A 27,445-nucleotide genomic window follows, 5' to 3' on the forward strand; every position below is an offset into this window, starting at 1 on the left:
AATTTCCTATAAAATTATTTCAATAATTGTATTTTAATTAAATCAGATTTATAAAATAATCTTAAACCTATTTTCTTTATCTATTTTATCAAAATTAGTAATTTTTTTGATTTACTTTATATTTTGAATCTTAAGCTTAATAAAATAGATAATTATTTTTTTCTATCTCTTTATTTTTTTGATTAGTGATTGTAGATAAAATGAAATGATTGTTTGTTACATTCGTTATTCTTTTAAAATATCATAAAGATTATCAAGATAATTTATTGAGTTATTTTTTATGTAATTAATGCAACTTTATATTTGTTTTTAATGCGAGATAGAATAATTTTTTATTTAAAAAAGGAAAATTAAGGAAAAAATTTAATTTAATAGTTGGGTGAATATTTTCAGCCAAAAATGAGGAATATTTTTATAAGATTAAAATTTTGGATAAAACTAAATAAATTAATTTTTAAAAATAGATAAATATAAAATTAACAAAATTGTTTTATATCAGTTAAATTTATCTAAATAAATCAACTTTTTATTTGATTCTGGTGTAAATTTAAATTAAGTAATTAAATATGCATAATAACTGCATCTATTATCTAAATTGTATACATTGATTTATTAATTAAAATAGATAACTTTATACATAAATAGAAAACAATACAATTAAGAATCTACTTCAAAGATTATTAAATTCAAAAATTAAAAATTTGCAATATTAGATAAATAGAAAGTGTTTTCAATATAATTTAATTAATTTTATAAAATTTATATTTAAATAAATAATTCAATCTATCTAATAAATTCAGCTAAATTAAAAAATAAAATGATGTTTTAAACACACAAAAAAATATTGATATTCAGCACTATTTTAATTTTATTGCTAGGAATAAGCTGGATTGCATTTTCTTCAGTAGTCTATAAATAATATTATCTTATAAGTTACAAATTTAGCTTAATTTTGGTAGTATCTATAATTATTGGAAATCTACTAGTACTCTGGGCTATTTTGGGTATAGTTGCTATATAAAAAAAATCTAATTCTCTTCTAAAAGTGTATGCTTTTGGGCTATTTATCTTTTTGTTAATTTCTATTGCCTTCTTAGCTATCGGTGTATATGTTTAAATTAAATTGCATGAATTCTAAAATGATACTAACTGTACTCAAAAAGATATATTTATATAACTTTATAAGTTGAATTCTCTATCCTATTAAACTTTATGTAAGAATAGCTGCAAATGTAATTTCGAAGGCAATTCCGATGAAGCTTTTTAGAGAGGAATTATAAACTATGATAATAATGATACAAGTCCTTTATAAGTTTAAGAATGTGAAGAATTTAATCACTTTAACATCCCAGAATAATAAAATTACAGTGATTTATTGTAAGTTGCTGAAGAGGTTTTAGGTTGTAGTGGAGTTTGCAGTATAAATTCCTACTTTGTTTTTAGTGATGTTAATGCTGGTTAACCAAAATCTGATTGTAAATAGAGATTAATTGATTTAATCAACGAAAATAATATTGATTTAATCATAGGATTCTCTGTGATTACTTTTATTCTAATTCTAAATATAGTGCTTTCAATTATTCTATTTTCATAATAACCTAAAGGAAAAATATTTTAAAAAAACATTGATGGACTTTACTTTGTAAATAATTAAATGATCACTGTTTCTCAATGAATAACTTATTCTATATATTAACTTTTACATTATGTATATAATTCTAAATTCCTTACTTACTTTCTTTATATTTTTGTATTTATTTTAAATTTTGAAGAACCACAAAATAAATCTAAAAAAACTTTTGTTTGCTTTTTGTTTTATAATTTTATAAAATATCGCACAAATAATTCATAAAAAAAAACAATTAATTTAACATTTTTAAAAAAAATATTACTATAACTTGTTATATCTTAAAAAATATTTATTACAATTTCAATCAGGTTAATTTCTGCTTTTGAGATTTTTGTTAAAAAATGTGATTATTATTTTCAAAATTTTTTCAAATTTTTGTCTAGTTATTAATTACCTATGTTTTATCTAATTATTTGATAAAATGCTTCATTAAGATACCTAATTCTAAACCTTTTTCTTATTAAACCATATGAGAAGCGTCATCAAACCTAAAAATGTAATTTGAACAAAAATTGTTCTTATCCAATTAAGGTAATTCATTCACTTATTCTAGAATTTAATACTAAGTAGCGTTTTCTCCAACAATAAACTCATATATTTCTTCTTCTACCAATTATGGTGAAATCAAGTCATCTTTTGGAGAGTATGCTATCATTCTAGGTATTTTTTTGCTAATTTATCTCATTCTATGAAGCAGTTCATTCAATTTACCAGGTAAGCTTATTCTAATTTTAAGCATGCTAATTACGTCATACATACTTAACGTCATTAAAACTGCAAATTATTTTTATTAGTCTTTAGGTAAATCTTATAATTACTTTTAAAATGTATTAATAGTCTCACTTAGTTTGCTTCTCAATTCTTCCTACTGCAGCATCTCAAATTTTATTTACTCAAAGTCTAATTAGTATACTTACTTCTCTATTTATTCGTATAGCTTATAGCCTTGCCATTTTGTGATTGGAATAGATGCAATTTAAATTAATGCCTCCACTCTATGAGGCTTTTCATAAGCAAAGCTTTTTACAGCTAGGCCTCCAAAAGAATGCAAAGCGAAAATTGCTTTTTCAAGATTTATCTTTTTCATAAAATCTTCTATCAATTAAATTAGCTGGTCTAAACTACCTTAATATGTTCCTCTTCTTTCATCTTTTCTATCAAAACCTGGTAAGTAGAGATTTATAACACGACAAAAGCTAGTTCCTAATGATTTTTCGATTTTATTGAAATAGTTAATGCCTCCAGGAACTCCAGCAACAAATATAATTGTCTTATTAGGTAGTTCATATCCTTTTCCTTCATTATCAATTTCTCTATACTCTATATATCTGCCATCTTCAAATTCTACTTTTTTGATATTGATCTTTGGCTTTTTCTTTTCAGATAGCTTATCTAAATTCATTTTACTAATTTATTATTTTAGGTATGGATCAAACGCTTTCATATTTCTATCTGCAAAATAATTAACAGCTTATCCTTGCTATTAGATGGTTTTTTAATCTCTTTGGTCATTCTCATATTTTAAAAAAAAATCTAATCCACTCATTTTTTTTATTAACTAAATTCTTGATTTAATTTATCTTTTTGATATCAAATAATTAAATTATGATGATTATTTATTCAACAAAATAACCAAAGAAAACAAATCTTTTATTAAATAAAATTAAATTACATTACTTAATTACTTTGTAAACTTTTATTAAAATTAAATAAAAAAGTAAATATTAAAACAAAAGAAATGTCTTTTACTTTTTCAAAAAAATAATTAGTCTTATAAGAATAAATTTCTGAATATGACAAAAATTAACAAATCAATGAGTTTTAAAAACTAATAAAAAAATATTGATAGGACATATAAATGAATCATTAATACTTTACTGGATCTACATATAATAAATAAATAAAATAATCTTAATATTAATACTTTTATTTTATGAAAAAGGAATAATCAAATTTTTTAACTTGATTTTGAGAATAAGTAATAAAATGATAAAATAAAACTTATTAAAAAGTAAAATTTTGATCTATATCTATCAATTTAAATAAAGTTTGAAAAAGTAATTTAAAAGATCTTGATATTTAAATTAGTACTTTACTGGATCTACATATAATAAATAACTAATATAATCTTAATATTAATACATTTATTTTATGAAAAAGGAATTATCAAATTTTTTAACTTGATTTTGAGAAGTCTAAGTAGTAAAATGATAAAATAAAACTTATTAAAAAGTTAAATAATAAAATTTTGATCTATATGCTATCAATTTAAATAATTTTTGAAAAATTAGTTTAAAGGATCTTGATATTATAAATAGATAGATCTTATATTTGACTATATTTATTAATAGCCTCATCTTAATATTAGTATTCTGATTTTATGAAAACGAAATAAATTTATTTTTTTAATATTTGATGTCTAAACAAGTCTAAATAATAAAAGGAAACTTTAGTTTATTAATGAATTGAGAAAATTACTTAAAACATATTTACAGATCTATGCAATAGTATGATGCATATCAAAACTTTTTAGTAAATTAAAAAGTTAACTTCTAAATCTCATATTTTTGAACCATCAATTATGAAAATTAAATAGATAAATTGAATAAAATAAATATATTAATAATGCAAATAAAGATTTTAAGATATTTATTTTCTTTTTAACATTTAATATTAACACAGATACTAAAAATCTAAATAAAGATCTAAGAAGTTAAAAAAAGAATATATTTATTTTATTTGGTAGATAATTGCTTTTTCGACTAAACAAGAATACAAAATAAATTAATTGAAAATAATTTTGAAATGTTTACTATAAAAATTGTAACTAATTTTAAAAAATTGATTTAAAATTGTTTTAAATTCTCCACCCATTTATTTAAAATAAATGCATTAATAAGTAAATAAAAAATAGTTTAAAAATTAAAATTAATTGATCTATTAGATGCAAATAATATTCATAAAAGTTCAGGATATATAATTCCATTTTTATTATTAAATTTAACAAAAGTTCCACTAATAGGTCTAGAAAGACCATCTGCCCATTTTTTAATATAGTTAGCAATTTACTAAGTTTCTTTTTCGTATTATTCTTGATCTTCTTATTTTTCATTTTGTAAGAGATTTAATGTGAATGAATCCACACTTATAAGCTCTCTATCACCAAGATTAAGATTTAATAAATTTATTTAATTTTATGCTAAGCCATAAGTAATTTATTCTTAACTAGGATTTGAAAAACTTTAATAATCTCCTAAGAATATTAAAGACCCGTTATTGGTTAAATATTTGGTAGCCAAATAAGAAGCTAAAATTGCAGGTTCTACATTAGAAGCTCTTTCTTATTCATACTCTTAGAAAATAGATTCATTTTTAATATCATTTTTAATGTTATATTGTTAAGGAAGGAACAAAATGCATTCATAGTGTTTAGAAAATGCTTATAATTTTTCTTCTAATTGCTCAACCTATTCCTTACTTAGAGGAGGTCTGTTGGCTTCATTAAATTACATTTAGAAATTGAAATTGCATTAATCATTAATCTTAGAATCTATGTTAGCAATCTACCAAGTTTCTTTAAATCTATTAATGACTTCTTAACCTTTTTTACACAAATGAGTAAATCAATCTTTGCTACAAAAAATAAGTAGAAACAATCTATTTTTTTTAATAAATTATAATTATTTACCCAAGAATGTATGAGTATCTCCTACTATCAATATATGCTTATAATTAACCTTTAACTAGTATTCGTAAAAGTTAGTTAGCTTATACTTAAGATTTCTGAATCTTTTAGCTATATCGAATAACTTCACTTCTCTCTTATTCATTTTACTATTGTATTTATATTTAGATATTTGCTTAAGGAATATTAAATTTTAACAATATTTCAATCACTGTTTTTTTTTATTGTTTAAATTTTTTTATATTGATTGAACAAATTTAATTTGTTTACAAATAAAAAACTTTCTACTTAAAGAATATTCTTTTTATTAAATAAACTATCCAATATTTCATTAAGTATCTTTTAATATACAATATTTTTATTCATTTTAAAATATTTTTTTAATTAAAACAACTTTAAATAATAATTTTGAGAAAAAAGTGTATTTAATTACAAATAAATTTATAAATTTACATAAAAGAACAAAAGAATTATTTATTTATTTTGCTAAAAATAATTTGAATATCTTTTGCAAAATTAAAAATATGAATATAATATTTAAATATGCATTAATCTTTGGGCTTTATGTATATCAACCTGCTAAAGAAAACACCTAATCTTGTTGCTATTTTTATGATTTTAAATTGAATTAATTTTATTACTGATTTAAAAAATAAATATAAATATATATATATAATTATGTTACTTAGTGAAGAGGTACTATATCTATCCAATCTGCTGCTGAAAGGGGCAAAAGACCAAGTGTGTAAATTTTGTACATACCAATAGAAACCAAAACTAATTAAATACCAGCATATATGAGCTTGTATTATAATAAATTAATTCCTTAACCTTCATAGTTCATAAAAACTATTTTTATATAAAAATATTTGTTTGTTTATTTATTTGACTTTTATTTAATTTTATTGATTTTTTATGTAATTTATAAAAACATATTGTTGTTATTAGAGATGTAATAGAACTAAAGCAATTTTTAAAATTGATTACCTTCATGAACGCCCATAATACTTTTAATGGGAGAGTAAACTGATTAGAAGATGAAGAAAATCATGAAGATATTTAATGAACTTCCCATCATAAAATTCATAAAAACAACTTGCAATATTTGTCCTTTAGCACCTGTAGCTACTTCCCATAATTTCTAACATAAAAATATGAAATGTTATTTTTCAAATAAAATTAATTGTATTATTATAAATTATATTTGTACCTTTTCCATGAGTTATTTTTTATTCTTTTGAGTAGTGGTAGATGATTCAATCTATAATTTTATTTAAATTTATATATCAAAAACAACTTTAAATATTATATTATGCATTTAATATGATGAATCAATCTAATTCATAATATTGATTTGATTAGCTTAAATAAATAAGGAAATAAAGACAAAATCATTTTTAGTTACTTCGAACTTTTTGCAGTAGCCAAAAGGTTCAGGAAGTTCCTTATTGGATTGCTTTCCTAAATCAAAATTCCAATTAGACATTTATAGTAACTAGCTAACTAATATTGCTATTTGATAATTTAGTTTATGTATATTTTTAATTAATTAAATATTTTTCAATTAAAGATTAAATTCTCCAAATAATTAGATTCAATTATATGATTATTTGGGCAATGACTATAAAATTTGTTTATATTTAAAAATTATCACTATGTGTTAATCTCTAAAGAGAGCGTTTAATAATTGAATCAAATTTATAAGCTTGAGAAATCTAAAATGAAATTTGAAAGTTTTTGCGATTTTAATTTTTTGTCAGAAAATAATTTTTAAAGTATAGCAAGATGCCATTAAAAAATTCCGTCGTTTGGAATTAACTTAAAATGAAATAGATTTTTTAATTATTTACTAAAAAATCAGATTTTTATATTTTATAATAGAATTAAAATTAATATTTTAATTTATTATAATTTCAAAAATACATAATTTTTTTACATCAAAATTTTTAAATTTAGCTAAATTTCCTGTAGCGGGGTAAACAAAATACAGGATTTTGGGGCAATTTCTGTAGCGATTAAGAATTTCTAAATTTTTCTTAAGAAAAAAAGAATGAATTAATCATTCATTCTAACATCAATGAAAATTTTTTTAAAACAGGGATATAGAAATTTCTACCCCACGATAAGATTTTGATGCAATTTTTGAAATTTGCAATCAAATTAAATTTTTTTGAAGAAAAATTTTTAAAAAAGGCTAAATTTAAAAATTTAATAGAAAAATCATAAAGATTGATATAAATTAAAATTATTAATATTATTAATTAAATTCTATTATAAAATTATTTATTTTTATATAAATAATATTCAAAGGCATCAACCATTCAAAAAAATAGTGATCTCAATTCACTAAATTTTTGAATGGCATTTTGCTATATTTAAAAAAAAAAATAAATTAAAGTTTAATTTAAATTTAACAATTAATTTATTATTTTCAAATTAATTTTTTATTCACAAAAACTCGAAATTAACACGTATTAAATATTTCATTTTAACTTAAGATGTGTCATAAATAATATATTCATTATATACTAAATCCTTTGGCTAGCCATCTCCATTTTCGTCACTTTCTACAACTTTTCCTTAAGAAATTATAGATTTTATTTATTTTTTTAATAATTATCACTAAAAAATTAAATTTTACCTGCAAAACATTGAGTAGTTCCTATTTTTTATATTCCTTCTGATTGGGTTTTATATTTACCAACGCCTTTAACCTTTTATTTTTTAATAATGTAATTTTTGGATTTAATATTTAAAAAAAATTACACTATGATAATACTAAGGAGGCTTTTTAAAGGATTTAGCTTTATTACATTCGTATATCTATCCTAGTGCTGCCTCACATAAGACAAGCAATCCTTCTGGAGAATCTAATTTGGCATGACAATAACCTGCTGCCTTGGAAACTACGTCAGCCATATAAATTCCTTTTCCAAACATATAACCTGTCATAGGTGCCTCAGGAGGAGCAATTCTTAATCCTTCACTCAATATACCTACGAAATTAGAAATTCTAGAACCGTGCCATAATAATGCTTTTTTTTGATAAATAAAAATAATTAGATTATCGAAGTTTAAATAAATGCCTTACTTTAATTTGGAAGCTATTTAAAAGGGAAGAATCTCTGGCTTTCTTAATTTCTATTTAATTCATAAATATCTACTATCTTGAGTTTAAATTTTTCGTGAGATGGTCCATGAGTATTTTCAACCATTTTCTAAATTACTTGATATGTCTAAGATTACTAATCTACTTGATTTATATTGCATTTAAGCATACTATAAAAGGTATCAAGAGGATTAATACTTTCTGCTCCCTTATAAATATTACATATATTAAAAATTCAATTAAAAAACTTTGTTTATTTAGTAAATAATGAAAGTTAGCTATTTATTTATTTACTTATGCTTAGAAAGCCTAGTTCATATATCTATTAGTAATATCTATCTCTTTTAAAACGTCTAACAAGTGCAATTTTTCCTTTACTTTAGTCATATGATCAATCATAGGAAGAGCCCTCATACCATAGTTTTGAGGTATATTTGTGTAAAATTGGTTTGTCAATTCTATGATAATCGATGTCCTTGAGCCTTACAACAAAGCATTCTAAATTTCAGTCAAAATTTTATAACTATTATTATATTTAAAAAATCATAATTATCATTCTATTTTATAAATACAAATTCAGATTAGCTAATACCCTTTTTGTACTTGATCGAATGTTAAACGACCTAGAGGATTCTTCTCAGTGTCGAAATTTAATTCTTTTAATGTCTTATTAATTCTATTAAAGTCCCATATTAATAGCATTAAATCTTTAATTGAACTTTCTAGTTTGCTTGTATTAGAATTCATTCTCTTTTTTAACTCTGCGTTTCTTTTATTTATTCTTTCGATATCTTCATTTACTGAGTTTTTTGATCCACCTGATGAGGCATCTACTTGAATCCATGTATATTTACCAGGTTAAGGCTTAAAATCTGAAAATATACCAGTCCAATCGTTATGTGTTTTATCATAAAATTTCTTTTTAAAACCTAAAATTGCATCATACTTATTATCCATTCTCTTGTAGCTTTCCTAAGGATTTTATGCTCCTACTCTACCCCATTTTGTATATAAAGTAAATATCGAATACCCTTTATGCAAGACTTCAATCTAATAGAATTTATTATGACCTTTTTCACCATAAGAAATATCTGTTAAATTTAACATGCATGTAAAAGTCTCATAAACTTAATATCCATCAGTCCTTTGCTTTTTTTTTTGCTTTTATAACAAATCTCCTTCTTTAAGATCAAGTTTTTATATTTTGTTTCCCAAATTATCAGAGCTAACTTCTTCAATCGTATTTTATATTTAAGAATTGTTTTACTTATTAGGTTATTCAAAAATATCATTTTCTATTTCTAATTCTATCTCTAAGTCTTCAACACTTTAACTTTTTTTTTATTCACTTTCTTATATGCTTATATCTTCGTTTATCATATCTTTTTAAGTAGATTTCTTAGTTGTATTATTTTTACTAGATATAAAATTTAGCAATTCTGCTTTAGAAATAGATTTGTTTGCTGAAGTATTCAGTTGATTTTTATTTTATTTTTTAAATATCTCATCCTCTTCTCCTTCTTCTACGAACTCTAATTCTATTGGCTAGCTTGGTTCAACGTCCATTTTTTTAACTTAGATATTACTTAGATTAAGCTATTAATTATATATGTAAATTTAATCAAATTTTAAGATCCACAATATAGATACTATGAATTCCTCAAATTTAATTTCAATACTATTTAATAATTTTTGTGCAATATTAATGTTGGCGCAATTATTTGAATTTTACAAACTGAAATATAGTATTCTTGTTCATAAATTAATAAATAAATAGATATAATTTATTATTCATCTTTTCATCAAACCTGATATTATATAAAGCAAACTCTATAAATTTTTTATAAGAGTAGAATGAATTATGTTATTAATTTTAAACTAAAAATTTAATGAAAATTATAATTAATATATTATTTACCAAAAATTGTTTTATTATTATTATTTTCTGCTAAAATAATAAAAAATAATAATTTAAGATAAGAAAAGTGATTTAGAATATTAAGAATGTCAAATAAAAGATTTAATAACTTTGTTTATTAAAATTTTAACCATAAAAAATTTTATTAGAATTAAATTTTTACTTAAAAAAAACTTCTATTTAGATTAAAAATTTGCCCATAAAATATTTGAACTTTCAAATATTGTTTTCATTTATTAGTTTAAAAATGATAAATTATTTTGTAAACTTGTAAATTTAAAGATTATTTAATAGCTTTTGATAAAAAATGCCTTTTGTTAAATTAGTGATACAGTTTTAATAGAGAATGTATATTATATGATATATATAGTCAGTATAATTTATGTTAATTTTATTAATGTAAAATTGAAATTAGAATTGCAATTGTTAAAATTTATTTAAATTTAGTTTTGTTTAGTTTATTTAAGTGAGTGAGTGAGTGAGAGAGCCTAATTTGAAAATTTGATTAATTTGGTTTCTTAAATATGCTAGTTCTTGATGACAATTCAGAAGTCTACTTTATATCTTATTTTATGAAGAATGTTTAAAAAACTTAAATCTTCTTCTTCTCTTAGCAATATCTTGTATAATTAAGGGTTTAGTTCATAATACTCCATATCAAATTATGTTTACTGGATCATTTTTTATAAGAATTACTTTAACTTTGTAGCTGTTAAAGACTTTTTAATCTATATCAAACTTTTTAAATCGTTGTGCTTGAGTTCTTCAACGAGAAGACACTGGATTTATTTTTTATTATTGGGATTTTCTTGCTAAAACTTTTCTAAAAGAATCTGGCTATGTTTATAAGGTATAACTTCATCGCTTTTTCCATGCATAATCATTATTGGGGATCTTACTTTTCCTATTTTGTAAATATTACCATAGACATCTCCTTCCTAATCATTATACTGAGAAGAAGGCTCATTTTCTAAGAATAAATATACACTTGCTAGAGGCGCTTCTAAAATTAAAGCTCTTATATACTTTTAAAATATTTAAATATATTATTTATATGTGATTTCAAATAACTTAAATATTTCTGCTATTTATGAATATTTTTGAAATAATTTTGTTAAATTACTTAATATTTTGCTGCTAAATGAACTGCCGGACCACTTCCTAGGGAAAACCCCCATAAAATAAGCTAATAAATTCTGTACTTAAGTCTATATAACGTAAAGCTCATAACCATCTCGCAATCTTCGTACGTATTTTCTTCATTAATATCTCCTTTTGAAATTCCATAACCTCTATAATCGTAAGCAACTATATTTACCTTTTTATATTTAAAAAGCTGGTTTTAACAATTTTCAAAACTTTTAAATTCTCTTATTATTTTAGAAAAAATATTCTACCTTATAAATTTTAGACATGTTAATCAGCGAATAGAATATAGTACCTAAATCACTACTGTTTCCATGATTATATATAAGCACCTAGTTTCCTAGAGTTCTATGTTATAATTGCATATTTAAAAAATGTTATTCTATTTACCTAAATATATTTACTTTGAATTTATTATGTGCATGATTGGAATTGCGCAATCTTTTTTTTGCTTATTCCTAAAATTCATCATGTAGAGATCATATGATATATAATCTGGAATGTCATTATGCTATGGAATAAATTCTTTTTTCAGCTAAAAGGAATAAGACATAGTCCCATTGGAGTTCTCTTACTCTTTAAACAAATAGGCTTTTATTATATATTAAAGAAGCAAGTTACTTTGATTAGATTCATTTATGTATTATATTAGAATAAGTTAATACTAGGATTTGGCTAATGGTAAATAAATGTTTTGGAGAGCATATTCTTCAAACCAAGGGTATTCCCAAAAAACTTGAAAAACTTCTTGGAAAAACTTGACTAAACTGGAGAAGAGATATCATTTGCATCGGCTTCTGTCTCTTCATATTCCTATTCTGTTTTTGTTTGCTCCATTTATAGATTAACTATTCACTTTATAAGCAGAATGCAAAAGACTATATGAGAGCACTAAATGTTATTAATACAAATTTTATTTTCTTTCTGATTAATTGCTTTTAAGAATATTTCTTAGTTTACTTCTTTCAAAATTTTAATAATTTAAAATTAATATATAATTTTTTATGCTGAAATTAGTTAGTTCTTGATAGAATTCTTTGCGAAAGTTATAGTAAAAACCAATAAATGGGTTAATTATTTAATATGTTTCAATCCTTTAAAATAAATCAAGCAGAAAGGAAAGTCTTAAGCATAATGCTTATTTACAGATCACTTGAAATTCTAAAATTAGAATTAATTTAATAATATGTTAAGTTAAATGCAAATAAATAAATAATTAATTTGTAACTCATCAATAATAAATATTAAGTAATCTAACAAATTTATTTGGATTTTTTATTTATTTTGAATTCTTTGATAAAATGTTTTTTAAAATAAGATATTTACAATTTAAAGTAAGTAAATAAATAAAGAGATAAGACAAACATTTATTTGAGTAAAATTAAATATTAATATATAAAAATAAACCAAAGGCTAAATATAAAGTAATAATAAAAAGAGGTAAAACCATAAATATTAATTTTCAGTTAAAAGCAAATTTAATTGAATTTATCAGCTTTCATTTTAAAAATACAAAATTATAATTTATTATATGTATATCTTATTCAAAATATTATATGATGATAACTTACAGACCTGTTCTTAAATATGTGAGGACAAAATCCATAGCCAACGCTGACAAATATTTTTGCTTATTAACCATTTTAGGCAGTGATGTAAAAATAAATATATATAAACACTTTGATTATTCTATTTATCTTTCGCTTACTTTCTCATTAATTTTACATTCATATTCATAAATATATTTAAGTAGATATTGTAAACTCTTTATTGCAATTTTAATTTATTTGTTTATTTAATTTCCAGAACATCTATCTTACTTTATTCCTATCCGAAATCTTTACTATAAAAAATTAATAATCATAAACTACTACTTTGAACATTATTTTTTTTTCATATATAAACAAATCTTTTAAAAAAAGTTATGATTAAAAAAATTCTTAAAACTTAAATGCAACTTGGCTCATCTTTTATGAAGATGGGTATTTAAGCTAATATGAAAAATAACTTCTGTTCTTAGAACTCTTCTAATGAAAAGAAAGATTAACAAAATTAGGAGTAATCTGAATAACAAAAGAAACAATAATAAGAGAGGGAAGAAGCGAAAGAAAGAGCAGCAAAAGAAGCTTAAATTAGAAAGTAGAAAAAAGAAGAAAAAGAAATTGAAGAGTTAAAAAACTAATATGAAGCACAAAACAGCTCTTTCTCTACTGCATCATGTATGTATATTATTATGAAAAAAAATATTAGTAATATTATTGAATAAAATTAGAATTTTATAAGCTCATTAAGTCTAAACTCTTATTAGGAGGTACAGGATTATTAGCTCTTTTTTTTGGCTACTAATTTTATGATATAACTGAATCAAATGTAGATCCTGTTGATGGTACAAAAAAGATCCTACCAATCAACAAAAACTATGGTATTTAATTTCATTGATTAAGCTATATCTTGATAAATTGAATATTTTATTAGAAAAAAAATTAGCAAGCAGTATAAGTGGAATATTTTAAGGAGAAAATAAAATTATAAATGATAATAAAAGACTTTACAATAAAATGAAAAAAGTCTAACAAAAGTTTAATCGTTATGAGGTAATTAAAGCAGATAAAAAATATATTAATTGAATATTTTATTATTTAGAAATTGAATTTTCCAGTTAATGGAAACATTTATTTGATTGATAAAGATGATTTTGTATTCTTTATGCTACCTAATGGAGATATTTTTGTTTCAAGGGTAATATATTATTTAATAAGCATTTTTATAAAGCGTTTGATAAATAAATCTATTTATTTATTTACTTACTTACTTATTTTTCAATAAAAAGAGAGTAGCTTTTGACTTAAAAGAAATAGAACTATAAATTCTTATGGGTTATGAGCTTTCTCATTTGTATATGAGATCAAGCACAAAAAATATTCCTTTTTCATAATTTGGAAACATATTGTTGATGAAATTATTTGATTTTACTGAGTTATTCAGTTAATTTGTACCATTGTAAGAGATAAGATAGTATTATACTTTGCCACTAAGTAGAGAATAAGAAAATAACAATGTAAAAATTATATTTAACTATTGAATTATTTATTTATTTATCTATCTTTTTATGAGATGATAATTAATTCCTGTTTCGTTTGATTAAAATTTAAATTAATTTTTATATTTATTTATAATTTTAATAATATATTAATTAATAAATTATTTAATAGATGATCATGGCAGCTGATATTTTAGATGAACTTGATGTAGAATTAGATCCTGAATCCCTAAAATTTTATCTCAGAGATATTTGCTCTTATTTCAAGAAAGATCCTAATGCCTATATTTTAGATTTTTATAAAAAGCACCCTAATTTATTATGAGTCTAAGAAAACTTTTTTATTAATCAGCTTCATCTGATAAATTTATTAACAAATAATAAATTATTATTAGTAATTATTATTATTATTATAATATAAGTTTTTAAATGTTTATTAGTTATATATTTACAATAATTATTGTTTAAAAACTATTAAGAAGTTTATTATCTTAATTTATTGCTTGAATTAATTTTATACTTATAAGATTTAATTTTTTACTTATTTTTTATTTATTGATTTATTTATTTACTTACTTGTTTATATAATTTTTTATTTATTTATTTATGGTTAATAATTTTTTATGTTAGAATTGGATTCGTTTTAATTTAGTAATTAATTATCTGATTCAAGAAACAATTGCTTTTAAAAGCTTAAATATAGTAAATTTTATAGATTGAGGGATTATGGTTTATTTTAATTATTCATCGTTGTACAAATCTTCAAGATCGAAATTATCATCAAATGGATCACTCTTAGTTTCTTCTTACTTTTTTGCTTCTTCTAATTAAATTGTACGCTGAGAAAACTAACTTGGATTTACAAGAGGTATAGTAGAGGGTACAGCATTAGATTCAGCATGCATCAAAAAATCTTTGATCCTGCCTATTGATTTCTCGCTGGAAAGTGAGGCTCTTCCATTTTTTCCAAATTATTTTGAATTAGTAGGTGTTTGCTTTTCTTAAATAATTGAGTCTTTACTTTATAAGGGATTGTCTGGGTATAGATTCATATTTTTTTAGCTAGAAATATTGTTTTATTAATGATTAGTATGATCACTTCCTTTATCATCTATTAATACTATAGAAATCTATTTAGAAAGTTATTCATTATTTTTATTAGCTTAATATTCTTACTAAGCTTGCTTTGTTTAAGGAGAAATATTTAATTTCTTTTCAGAAGTAATATGTTGCTATGAATTATTTGATTACTTCACATTTTACTAAACATTATTACTATTTTATACAGATTATCTTTATTAATTTTGTTGAGCTTTAATTTTCTCTAACTGCTAAGCTTGTTATTGCTATTGCTGTAAGTGCTGCTGCTCAAGCTATTTTTGTAATTATATTTTTTTTTATTCTTCAAGTTTTTTTTATTCCAATAATGCTTATCTTTATTTTTCATTCTACTCGTGTATCAATTATTCTTTTTTCTATGCTGCTATCTGCTATGCTTACTGATCTGTCACATTTTAATTCTATTTTTTGCTTTAAATTTGCTACTATTATTGTTACTAATTTTAGCTTTTTTGAGGAGCAGCTTAATTAGTCTACTTTTATGCTTTTGGGTCAGGTACTGTAGCCTTTTCAATAGTGCCAATCTTGTAATAATTGAGTTTTGAGAGAATACCTCTAGAGTGACGAAAGTATGCTTCGTTGAATATGACATTGTCGACTGATTTTCCTTTCCATTCCTTTATCACAGTTGCTCCACCTGGATGCTTGTTCTGAAATTGAGATAAATCGTAGACATCATTATCATAAACAACTAATAGCCTATTTTGAGTTCTAGAAATAAACTCTACATCAGCCATATTTTTAAATGTTTTAGAGTTATTAAACATCTTAGTATTAAATCCTAAAAACTAATATTAAAATCAGAATTATAAGCTTTGGCAATTAAATTCTACTTTCTTCTTATAAAATTCAACTCTTTTTAAGCTTTATTTAAAACTTATTTAAGAGAATCTATCTAATAATTTTGCTATTTTTTTTCAAGGTAATTTATACTTTTTTATTATTTATATTAAAATTCATTTAATGATTAATAATTAATCTTCTTCTGTTTTACCGTATAGACTTTAGAGTATTATTATTGAATGCTGTTCAATTTTGCAAAATATATTGAAATGTTTTTGTTAAATAACTTTATCACTTTACCTCAAATTAATAAAATAACAGATAACTAAACCAATCTATTCTACTTACTAGGAATTTTTTATACTAATTACTGACTTACTCGTATTGAATAAATTTATAAATACTTATATGAATCTCATGTTTTAATGCTGCCTTCATCTTTCTTTTTTAAATGGATGTGTTTAAAATAACTAGAACACTATACATACCATGTAAAAAGATATTACTTCATTTATTTTTATTAACATAAATGTCTATATGAACATTTTTAACAGTTGTTTATATAATAGAGAAATATATAAATATAAATCGAAATCATTTAAAACATATTTTTTTCATAAATTCTTCTATCGATTTTTCATAAAAATAATAAAATTGAAAAAGCTATCTATTACTATTTTATAAAACTATTACTCATTTTTATTAAAATAATCTGAAAATAAAAAATTGAAAATCTGAAAAATAATTAATTTTTTTTTAAATATTTTGAGAAATTGATAATATACTATATATCTATTTGTGATAGTAATAGTAAATTTACACTCAATTTAGTTTAAGTTATATTAAAATTAATAAAGTTTAAATAAGTATTCAACCGCAGTATTACTGTTAAAAACATTAAACCAAGCAAAGATTAATTTATAAATTACATTAGATAGAAATTTATTAATTATCTTTTTTTTTTCTAATTCAATATTCATGAATCAAAATATTTGTTAAGCAGATTTAATCTCAAAAATAAGCTTTATTTTACAAAAAGAATGCTTGTATTTTATAACATATTTTATATATCGAATGAATTTTAATACAAAAAATCATATTTTTAATGCATATTCGTTAATTATTTTTTCATATTAGGGATATTTTTCTATTAATTCTTTGTGTGGAATCATTCTAAATCCTTCATATTAAAATGCAGGACAGCAAACGCAAGAAAATAGTGTGTATGAGCCTAAAGTTTTACTAGCAAAATATTTACAGGGATGAATCTTGCAAACAAGTTATTGCCCTTTATCGATTTCTGGTCCTAATACTTCGATTTTAAGAGATCCATCTTCCAAAATTTTAACGATTTCCATAGGAGCACCATGTTAGAATATAAACAATTCATTTGTATCAACTTCATGGAAATGAGAGATTGGACTTTAATGATCTAAAAAGAAGTATATCGATGAAAGGCTTTATCTTTATTAGCCTTCAATCAAGTCTTAGCTTCTATAAAGCTCTTTAAACTGTCCACCCTCAGGATGTAAAATCAATCCTAATTTATCTGCCCAATATTAAGGTTTACTTTAATCTTCTTAAATAGACTATTACATTGTAATACTAATGATAATATCTTAGTCAATAACCTAAATTTAATTTATTTTATCAAAAATTTTGTCTGATCGTTTACACAAATCTTAAAAATTTACAAGTTATTGCTTAATATAAGACTCAAAAGATATGTAGGTAACATAAATATTATTTATTGTAAAATTATATTAATTTATTCTAATTCTTTACTGAGTATTATAATTAAAAATAAATATAACATTATCAAAACTAAACTTTTAAAATTAATTTACTTTTTTTGTATACAGTTTAGCTTTAATGTCTCAAATAAGCAAAATACATAAATAATGCATTTAAAATACTTACATCGTGCTTAAATTTTTATATCGCAATTTAAGATAATTTAACTATGTATTTAAATATCAAATATAAGAATAATAAATTTTACGTTTTGAAAACAATAGATTTAAAAATAATTTCCTCATTGATTGATATAAAATTATCATAATAAATTTATTACAAAAGAAAACACTTTTTAAAATAAAATAAAATTTAGAATTATGTCTAAACCTTATATAAACTTATTTATTTATTTAACTAGATAATTTAAATATATTTTGTTAATAAAACCATTTTTAATTTCAAATTAATAAAAAGAATATTAAACAGTAGAGGTTCCAAAATATATAAACTTGAAGTAGAATATCAAAGTATGTTTCAATATTCTTAATACTCTAAATTTATTTTGCATTCATTTTTTGAATAGAATATTATAGAATATATTCTATGAAATCACTGTTAGTAAGTATTAAAATAGTTATAATAGTGTTATAAATTGTTTTTGAATTTTAATCTAAGTCTTAAAGATGTAAAATAAATAAATATATATTGATTTAAATATAATATATTTATTTTCTATAAAGTAAAATATTATTTTTGTTTCACACACAGTTTGAGATTTATTCAACTCTAAAAGAATTTTAATTAAATTTTATAATTTGAATTTATGATTCTGAGCGCGAAAAAAATATCCAAAAGATATAAACAGAATTATTTGAATTTCTATCTCAAAAATCCTATGAAATATGATAGATTATTTAACTAAAAATTTTGTTCACTAAAACAAAGATTGAATTAAGCCATACTAAATATGAAATTCTAAAAATATAAAAACTAAATCTATTTTTTTATTTTTCATTCTTATTGTCACTCAAGAAAAAATAATAAAATTTATTTTTTAGTTTTCTTCTTAAGCATTTGATCATAAAAGCTTATTTAGACATATATTAATAAAGGGGTTATGAGTGTTTTTTATTTTACAATAAATAATTTTTCTTTATTTGGGTGAGTTGTAAAAGCTTTTAATTACCAAATATTATATATAATTAATATATACTAATTAATACTTAAATAAATTTTTTACTTTACTTAAAGGCAGATAAAAGATCAAGAAAAATGGTTAAAAAAAATACTAAAAAAACAAAGACTATTGCTGAAACCATTAAGGATTCAAAGAAAATATTGAGCAAGAACAAAAAGCCTAAAAGACAAGGCACTATGGAATCAGTTGCTAATGAAGCAGCTGAATTCCTTAAATATACAGCAGATGCTCATAAGAAGCGTTAAGAGGAAAAAAGGGAATTATAAAAGAAGGCTAACGAATCTCTTATATAAAGAAAACCTAAAAAATCCAAAAAAATAGAAAAAAAACCTAAAAATGAGGTCAAATCTTCTCCTGTAAAAAAAACTAAGGCTGCCCCTGCTGCTAAAGCAAAAGCTTCTGCAAAAAATGATGCAAAGGCAGTAGAAAAAAAAACAGAAAAGAAAGATAAAAAATCTGTTACCCCAGTTAAATCAACAGCTACTAAGGCAAAACCAGCATCAACAAAGAAAAAAGATGCCCCTCCTGTTAAGACCTCCCCCAAGAAGGACGCCCCTTCTGCTGCTGTAGCTAATAAGAAAAAACCTAATAAATAAGTTTCTAATTTAATTGCATAAGGATTGGCAGCAGGTATGATTGATGTAGTTTTTTGTATTGATACAACTGGCTCCATGAACGAATATCTTGAAAAGACTAAAGATACAGTTAATAAAATTGTAGAATAAGTTAAAGAAAAATCTAAGGGAGAATCTGTTAGTGTTCGTTTTGGTATTGTTGCATATAGGGATCACCCTCCTTAAGAGACAACCTATTTAACTAAAGTGCAAGATCTTTGTACAGCTGAAGAGGTTTTAGATTATATTAAAACCTTAGATTGTCAAGGAGGTGGTGATGGTGCAGAGGCTGTTTTTGATGGCCTTTGGGAAGCTTCCAAGAATATAACTTGGAGAGATTCTAAAACTTTACCTAGCTTGAGATATATTTTCCACATTGGTGATTAGCCTCCTCATGGTGATAAGTATGGTGGATACTCTGAACTTTGGGGTACTTCTGGTTGCCCTTGTAAAATAGATGTTAACAAGGTAGCTCACGTGATAAATATAGAATAAATCCGTTATAAGTTAATTAAGATTGGAAAAAAGCTTGATTTAATGGCTAAAGAATTCTAAGAAAAATTCACCCTTTTTGAGGAATAACCTATCGAAGATGCTACTGATATGGATATTAAAATTACTGATATGATTATTAGAGAGCTTATTCCTGATACCGATGCTAATTTGGATGTTTGAGAGTAATTAAATATCTGACAGGTTGATTGATTGATTAAGATTGTATAAAATTTTGAAGATTAAGAAAACATATTTAATTTAAGTGTCTAAACCATCAATATTGTTATTTATGTAATTAATAGATCAATATTATATTTTTTTTGTTTTACTATTTCTTAACTAATTATATCTTAGAATCTATAATAAAATTTTTGTTTCAATACCAAAAGTAATTTACAAGACAATTTAGGATAATACATAGATTATTTATTTATTAATTAGCATTTATTAACTTTATTTTATTTTATGACCATTCATTTTGCTATGTATTTTATTTATATATTTTTTATTTATTTAGTTAAATTGCTTGTAGATCTTTTTGCTTTCTTTAATGATTGTAAATTTTCTGAGCTAGAATATTTTTAATTGCTGCACCTTTTCATTTTTTCCGAAATTTATCATTCAAAATTATTATTGTGCTTATTTTTTGTCTAAAAAAAATATAAAAGCAATTAAATTAGTCTAGTTTTTTTATTTTTATATTTTATATTTGCAAATTTATCTACTAATTTAATTATAAAAAAATTACTTTAAATAATAAAAGATTAGAGAAATTCATATTTGTGAACATAACTTAATTGAACTTTTGTAATTTTTTTTTTGGATTAATTATTTATTTTGTATTTACGTTTGATATTTTTGTTTTGGAAAAGAATTGTAAATTTATAAAGATAATTTTTGTATTTTTATAAAATTAGAGGTATAGAATATGATTGAGTAAATTAGAAATAAAATATTTGAGCTATTTTTATTATTTTGGATTATAATAAAAGTGTTATTGTTATTTTATGACTTTAATAGTAATTTACTAATCATAGCTATATAAATATCATATTTATGCTTATTAAATGACTTATAATTTATAAAAATTATTTATTGTAAAAAATTAATTGTGTAAAAAACAAAAAGCTTTAATAAAAAAGCTTAAAAGCTTTAGTAAAAATTCATACTATTATCTCTGAAAATATTTCTACAATTAATTAAAAAAAAATAAAGTCAAAATGTAGCAAGTTGAAGTAGAATAAAACAATGAGAATTTTGCATCTGTAAAACAAAATCTATAGGAGATTGTTAAAATGCCTACCATTAATATAAATGGAAGCTAGTAAGCACATAATATTTTGATAAATAAATAGCTTGATTCATTAAATTTCTTAGATTCTAAAAAAGATTAGTAAGCAAATAAGCCATCAGATTATCATGAAAAAAATATTTAAAAAAGCAATGAAGTGATAAGTAAAGTTATTTAAATAAATGAAAACTAGAACAATATAAACAAACTCCAGCCATAATAATTAACAATAAACACAAATTTAACATAGCATATTACAAATTAAAAGTAAAAAATAAAAATTTCAACCCAAAATTTAGAGAAGCTATCTTCAAAAGAAAAATTTGATCTTGCTATTTTAGCTCTGAATTAACCTGCTAACTAAAGAAATCCAGTAGAGCAAAAGCTTATTGAAGATACAATAGATTCATTTGCATATATACAGAAAATGAAAAAGAGAAAGCCTACTCTTGCAAAGTAAGTTGCTAGAGTTGTGGAACATTAAAAATGCTAGAAGGGGTAAGCTGTTTTTTTCGCTGGACAACAACCTGAAAAATTCTATATGATTTTAAGAGGAAAAGTAGCAGTTTTGCTTAAAAAATCAGACACTTAAATTGCTATGGATAGAAAAAATGGGAAAGTAATCAATGTATAAAACATTATAGATAGAAAAAATGCTTAAATTAGTGGATTTGATTTTCTACTAGAAAAAAGAGATTCATTGGATATTGGGAGCATTTAAAACACACCTAAATCTCCATCTAAAGGCAATATTCCTAGTTAGTTCTCTTAATAAAGATAAACTTAAAATACTAATGAAAATAATTCCCCGCTTTTCAAAAATAATTCATTTCTATTTGTAAACTCAAATTAAAATGGGTTATTTGGAAGAAAATCTAGTTTACAAGGAGTAAATAATTTTAGCAGCTAAAATTTGTAAAAGCCCAAAAATATGAGCATATTCAATAGCTAGTTTTTCAATGAAAAAAATAGTAACGATTTATCTCTATCTACTGAGGTTAATTAATCGCCTTTAGATTTAATTTCATAGATTGTAAGATATTTTTTATTATCAATTAGATTTTTTGATTCACTAAATCCACTCTTTTGGATAGTACTTGAATTTTGTAAATTAATCCATAAAAAATTACTGATTATTTCTAATCAAATAATAAAAAAATAAATTGGATTCTTTTGTTTTTTTCTGAGACAAATTTACAAATTTTTTTGATATGCAAATAAATTTCATTTACCTTTTTCGTAATACTAAAAGCAAAAAGATAACGCGAATAACAGCTCACTAGAGGCAAATACTCCAACTTTAAAATAGAATACCTAATCCAAGCAGAATGGAAGACACAGAAATACGATTGCTCTCTCTAAAAATAACTCTGTTGTAAAATAAGAAAGCAAATAAACAGAATTTGTTTCTAAAAATATTCATTTGTTGCCTGAAGAACTAGTAGATATTGAAAAATTCTATGATAATGGCGTGTTTCGTTATGAGTTCGCAAAAGAATTAGAGTAAAATTTCTGATTAAATTTTCTATGATTAATTAAATTTGTATTATATTAAATTAGATAAGGATCAGCTTTTGGTGAAATGGGTTTGCTACTTAAGGTACCAAGAACAGCAACAATTTTATCATTAGAAGACACAGATTTTGTATGTATGAGCAAATAAAATTATTAACAAATCATCAAGTCTTTAGAGAATTACAAATTAGAGCAAAAAATATAATTCTTCCATTAAGTCCTTCATTTTGATCTGAAAATTGAAGAGTTTGGAAAATTGTGCATAGATTTTTCTCAAAAAAAAAAGTTTATTAAAGTAAATTATATTTTATCAAAAATTTATTATTATTAGAACGCTAAATTATAATAAATCTGAAATAATCTCTTTGATATAACAACTTATAAATAGGATCAGCATATATTCAAAGAGGGTGATAAGGCAAATGAAGTTTTAGTAATAAAATCAGGCGAAATAGAATTATATAAAAATATTGTCGGGAAAGACGGGTATTTTTTTATTTTTTTTAGATTTATTTACTTTATTAATAAAATCAAAATTTTCATCAGCTAATTAATTAATTTTTTTTTTTTATTAAAAGAAAAAAGAAGAAAATCCAATTAAGTTATATTGGAGCTGGAGAAATTATTGGTGTTGAGGAAATCTTCTTTTAGAACAAAGAAAGATATTATAATGCAAGATGCCTTCACGAAGTAAAAGCGTACTATATCAACAAGTATCTTTTTATAAGACTAATGCATGAAATTCCAGACCTTAAGAATATTATGGAAAAGAGAGCTAAAAATAAAGTAAAATGGTAAGAATTCAAAACATAAGAAATCATTGAACAACATAAGATTGAAGGATTTATAGATCATGATGTTTAATTAGACATACCTCAGTCTGATAAATAATTGTTTACTTTAGGTAATAAAATTTTTTATTTTCATTTTACATTTTGAGTGTTTAAATTGATTGTTTTTTTAAGATATTATTATTCAAAAATTTTATAAAATTATTCAAAATAAATTTTTTAAGATTTAAATAATAATTTTATTTTTATTTTAAAGATTTAAAAGAACTAACAAAGAAAAACAAGAAAGAATAAAGTCCAGAAGATTAAAAAAACACAAAAGAAAATAATCAACATCAGTCATAATCAGAATGTTAATCACCTTTGAATTTCAAAAGTACAAATATAGATTCTATCAATCACAAACAAAGAGGAAGCGATTTGATGCTTGCCCATGTTAGAAAGCTGCATGAAAAGAATGAAGAATTATCTTAAAAAACTTTGGTATCGTTAAAGCACAAAGTTTAAGAAGAAGCTTTAAGAGGATACGATAAAATTGAAGATCAAATTAAAACAAAAGAAAAAATTTTAGAAATGATTGAAAAAAATTAGCATAATCTAAATGTTACCAGTACCTAGAACTAGTTTTAGGATAAGAAAAGATAAAGTGAGTTAGATGAAACCCACAACTAAGTTGGTCATCTTATATGTAACGAAAATTGGTTTGACTTAGACAAAAAAAAATAACTAGAACAAAAAATTGCTGATGCAATTAAAGTTCGTAGAAAACCACCTGGAAATACTAAAATACACTTTTTAAAACTGAAATAAAAAGTTAATACCTTACCTAGCTCTTAGAGTGCCGCTTAGCTAACAATAGAGACAAGTATGAAATCGTAGACTGATTTATCTTCACTGCCATATGACATTCGGAAAAAACTTGTGAAATTCAAAAAAGAACGTGATAGATCTTAATTTAATGAATATATAAATTCTCTTTAAGACATACCTTAAGACGAGCTTCCTTCGTATGAACCATTTTATCGATTACCATATTTATTTTTCTTTGATTTCTTTTAATTGCAAAAAACTTTTTTTTAGAGATTATTAACTAATAAATATAATTAAAACTAGGCCACTTTCAAATTCATCGAGTTAGTTATACTCATTGAGCGCTCTAAGGAAAGTAGGAAAACCAAACCTTTCTCTCAGCACAAATGACAAGAGCACAAAATAAGTATTTTTCGCCTAATCAGAGGCTTCCATGGGAGAAATAAGCACTCCTTCTCCAACAATTCCTAAAAATGGAAGATTTGGAGCTATTCACAGTAGTTTAAATTAATTATTTAGCTATCCTTCCTAGAATTAAAAAAATTATTAATTACTGACTTGTAATAAAACAAACAACTCATAAAGCTCATTTTCTGATATAAAAGAAGAACCTATACTAGAAAGTTAATTGAGTTAAAAGAATATCACTTCTGGCTAAAAAAAATTTAATGTTTTCCCTTAATCAAGCAACCTGAAGGGTTTAAAAATGATGTAAAAATAGAGTACTCTTTAAGAATTAGATGATGAATATGAAAAAGATAAAGAAATCTAATAAGGCGAATAGAAAAGTTCATTAGAAAATTTCCATAACATATAAAATAGTTAAGAATAAGAATAAAATAACCATATCTAAAGTTATCTTGTAAAACCATCATCATAATCCAAGATAAGATCTTAAAATAATACGAATAAATTAAACACTTAACAATCTAATCAATAGACATTAATTAGTAGCATATAATATAAAAGCTTAAATGAAATAGAGTAGATTTTAGCTGAAGATAAGAAATAAAATACTCATTCAAGAGCAAATAAGTTGTCATTTTAAACTGATTTTAGCCATCAAAATCAATTAACTAGTTAAGATCATCTCTCTAATGCTGGTTTAACACTACCTAAAATTAGAAACTCTGAAAATTTACTTTCTCATTTAGTTTCGCCTTCACCTAAAAATCGATAATACTTGTAAGGAGGATTTAAAAGTACTAAAATATAGAAGAAAACAATAGATTCAAAGTCTTCTAGCTTTTCTACTAAATTTGAAAAACATCCTCCTGAGTTCATAATAAAATCTCATCATATTTAAAGTTAAGGCCTTAAAAAAATACCTTAAAACTAATAAAAAAATTAAATGAATTAAACTAGTACAAATTAAATATCCAGCTTTTCTTAAGTAGAGAAGAAATCAAATAATAATAACAGGTCTTAATCTTTTCAAATTAAAATCTCTCATAAGGTTTGACAAAGAGAAAATTACTTTGACTAATTTAATTTAAAAATGATATTTCAGTTAATATTTTTAAAAAGATAAATTGGCTCTAATTAATTTTTGTCAATTTATAATATTATAAATTTGTTTTTACTATATTATAATTAACTATATTACCAATTTTAAATTTATAATTGTCTAAGATTTGCTATAAATAGAAGAATTATAACTTGGCATTCATTTTTTATTCTTTCTTTTGTAAACATATTGTCTGTCTATTAATTCTAAATTTCAAATAATAAATTTAAATGAATTTAATCATTTAATAATTAAAATTAGAAATATTAATTTTATAGATTTTACTAATAATATAAAATTTTATTTATTGTACCCTAGGGTACTGCCTTGCTCAAGGCTATTATTGTTTTTAAAAAAGTTTTTGAAGGTTAGTAGTCTCAATTAAGTGGAGTTTAAAAATATTAAAATATTAATTTATATTGGTTTATGTCTTAAATATTGTAAAATGCTTATCTTAATTTCAAAAAATTAAAAATTACTGTCAATAAATAATTTTAAAAGTTATAATAATTTTTTTATTTTAGTAGGAACAGGAGAAACTATTTTTATTTCTCCAATAAAAATTATAATAAAGTAGGGTCTAAGCTTATTATGCTATAGCAAAAAACGTAAGAAAAAATAAGTTAGTTTCTTTTGTTTGCTAATTAGCTGTTTTTCATTTATTAATGAATAAAGACTACAGAGTTTAGAATTTAAAATGTATAGTAAAATTGATTAATTAATGAATTACTAGAAATGTGAGTCTTATTTAAGTTTAGAATATAACAAATGACGGAAGAAATATGTTATTTTTTTTCTCTAATTTTATTTTGTCTTTTTTAAATTTTTAGACTTTTAACATATCTCATAAAATCTATTGAATTATTATTTATTATCTTTTATATAAACAAAACTAAATTTTTAATGTATTTTTTGTTAAATAGCAACTATAAAATTGAATAAATATCCCTAAAATTTATTTTTTTGTGTAATATTTTACAAGGATAGCTTGATGTTGCTTAATTATTATCTTATTTTGTCTATTCACTTAATGTATTTTATTTGAGTATACATATCC

The 27,445-nt window shown here is 22.4% G+C and overlaps 11 protein-coding genes across 11 annotated transcripts; 4 read left to right on the top strand and 7 right to left on the bottom strand. All coding sequences in view use genetic code 6, as the record gives it.

Annotated features, from left to right (window-relative positions):
* Positions 1–817: 817 nt before the first annotated feature.
* TTHERM_000865159 (tetraspanin family protein) lies at positions 818–1,675 on the top strand (the record flags this gene model as incomplete). The annotated part of the gene is made up of 1 exon (XM_012800743.1): positions 818–1,675. The coding sequence occupies one exon, from the start codon at positions 818–820 to the stop codon at positions 1,673–1,675; it is 858 nt and encodes a 285-aa protein (XP_012656197.1).
* Positions 1,676–1,997: 322 nt separating this feature from the next.
* On the bottom strand, positions 1,998–3,176 carry TTHERM_00865160 (alpha/beta hydrolase family protein; the record flags this gene model as incomplete). The annotated part of the gene is made up of 1 exon (XM_001026756.2): positions 1,998–3,176. One exon carries the CDS (start codon positions 3,174–3,176, stop codon positions 1,998–2,000), a length of 1,179 nt encoding a protein of 392 aa, XP_001026756.2.
* Positions 3,177–4,587: 1,411 nt separating this feature from the next.
* On the bottom strand, positions 4,588–5,460 carry TTHERM_000865148 (dihydropteridine reductase, putative; the record flags this gene model as incomplete). The annotated part of the gene is made up of 2 exons (XM_012800744.1): positions 4,588–5,231; positions 5,319–5,460. The coding sequence occupies 2 exons, from the start codon at positions 5,458–5,460 to the stop codon at positions 4,588–4,590; spliced, it is 786 nt and encodes a 261-aa protein (XP_012656198.1).
* A 426-nt stretch (positions 5,461–5,886) lies between these two features.
* Positions 5,887–6,801, bottom strand: TTHERM_000865149 (WGR domain protein; the record flags this gene model as incomplete). Its single annotated transcript, XM_012800745.1, has 5 exons — positions 5,887–5,919; positions 6,001–6,164; positions 6,303–6,456; positions 6,526–6,576; positions 6,721–6,801. The coding sequence occupies 5 exons, from the start codon at positions 6,799–6,801 to the stop codon at positions 5,887–5,889; spliced, it is 483 nt and encodes a 160-aa protein (XP_012656199.1).
* Positions 6,802–7,763: 962 nt separating this feature from the next.
* On the bottom strand, positions 7,764–9,990 carry TTHERM_00865150 (poly(ADP-ribose) polymerase family WGR domain protein; the record flags this gene model as incomplete). The annotated part of the gene is made up of 6 exons (XM_001026755.3): positions 7,764–7,894; positions 7,957–8,029; positions 8,082–8,350; positions 8,407–8,632; positions 8,719–8,947; positions 9,017–9,990. The coding sequence occupies 6 exons, from the start codon at positions 9,988–9,990 to the stop codon at positions 7,764–7,766; spliced, it is 1,902 nt and encodes a 633-aa protein (XP_001026755.3).
* An 897-nt stretch (positions 9,991–10,887) lies between these two features.
* On the bottom strand, positions 10,888–12,325 carry TTHERM_00865140 (alpha/beta hydrolase family protein; the record flags this gene model as incomplete). The annotated part of the gene is made up of 5 exons (XM_001026754.2): positions 10,888–11,367; positions 11,466–11,660; positions 11,740–11,836; positions 11,893–12,079; positions 12,154–12,325. The coding sequence occupies 5 exons, from the start codon at positions 12,323–12,325 to the stop codon at positions 10,888–10,890; spliced, it is 1,131 nt and encodes a 376-aa protein (XP_001026754.2).
* Positions 12,326–13,412: 1,087 nt separating this feature from the next.
* On the top strand, positions 13,413–14,853 carry TTHERM_00865130 (M48 family peptidase; the record flags this gene model as incomplete). Its single annotated transcript, XM_001026753.2, has 6 exons — positions 13,413–13,707; positions 13,761–13,910; positions 13,964–14,082; positions 14,132–14,227; positions 14,319–14,546; positions 14,701–14,853. The coding sequence occupies 6 exons, from the start codon at positions 13,413–13,415 to the stop codon at positions 14,851–14,853; spliced, it is 1,041 nt and encodes a 346-aa protein (XP_001026753.2).
* Positions 14,854–15,196: 343 nt separating this feature from the next.
* TTHERM_00865120 (cytochrome b5-like heme/steroid-binding domain protein) lies at positions 15,197–16,414 on the bottom strand (the record flags this gene model as incomplete). The annotated part of the gene is made up of 1 exon (XM_001026752.3): positions 15,197–16,414. The coding sequence occupies one exon, from the start codon at positions 16,412–16,414 to the stop codon at positions 15,197–15,199; it is 1,218 nt and encodes a 405-aa protein (XP_001026752.3).
* Positions 16,415–17,524: 1,110 nt separating this feature from the next.
* Positions 17,525–18,088, bottom strand: TTHERM_00865110 (cupin domain protein, PF06172 family protein; the record flags this gene model as incomplete). Its single annotated transcript, XM_001026751.2, has 1 exon — positions 17,525–18,088. Exon 1 carries the CDS (start codon positions 18,026–18,028, stop codon positions 17,525–17,527), a length of 504 nt encoding a protein of 167 aa, XP_001026751.1. The 5' UTR covers positions 18,029–18,088.
* A 1,351-nt stretch (positions 18,089–19,439) lies between these two features.
* Positions 19,440–20,654, top strand: TTHERM_00865100 (von willebrand factor type A domain protein; the record flags this gene model as incomplete). Its single annotated transcript, XM_001026750.3, has 1 exon — positions 19,440–20,654. One exon carries the CDS (start codon positions 19,440–19,442, stop codon positions 20,652–20,654), a length of 1,215 nt encoding a protein of 404 aa, XP_001026750.1.
* A 1,040-nt stretch (positions 20,655–21,694) lies between these two features.
* Positions 21,695–26,343, top strand: TTHERM_00865090 (cyclic nucleotide-binding domain protein; the record flags this gene model as incomplete). Its single annotated transcript, XM_001026749.2, has 7 exons — positions 21,695–22,798; positions 23,018–23,268; positions 23,326–23,575; positions 23,669–23,766; positions 23,859–24,184; positions 24,328–25,078; positions 25,185–26,343. The coding sequence occupies 7 exons, from the start codon at positions 21,695–21,697 to the stop codon at positions 26,341–26,343; spliced, it is 3,939 nt and encodes a 1,312-aa protein (XP_001026749.2).
* Between the last annotated feature and the right edge of the window lie 1,102 nt (positions 26,344–27,445).

Source organism: Tetrahymena thermophila, assembly GCF_000189635.1.
Source record: "Tetrahymena thermophila SB210 genomic scaffold scf_8253984, whole genome shotgun sequence".
In the NCBI taxonomy this organism is placed as follows: domain Eukaryota; phylum Ciliophora; class Oligohymenophorea; order Hymenostomatida; family Tetrahymenidae; genus Tetrahymena; species Tetrahymena thermophila.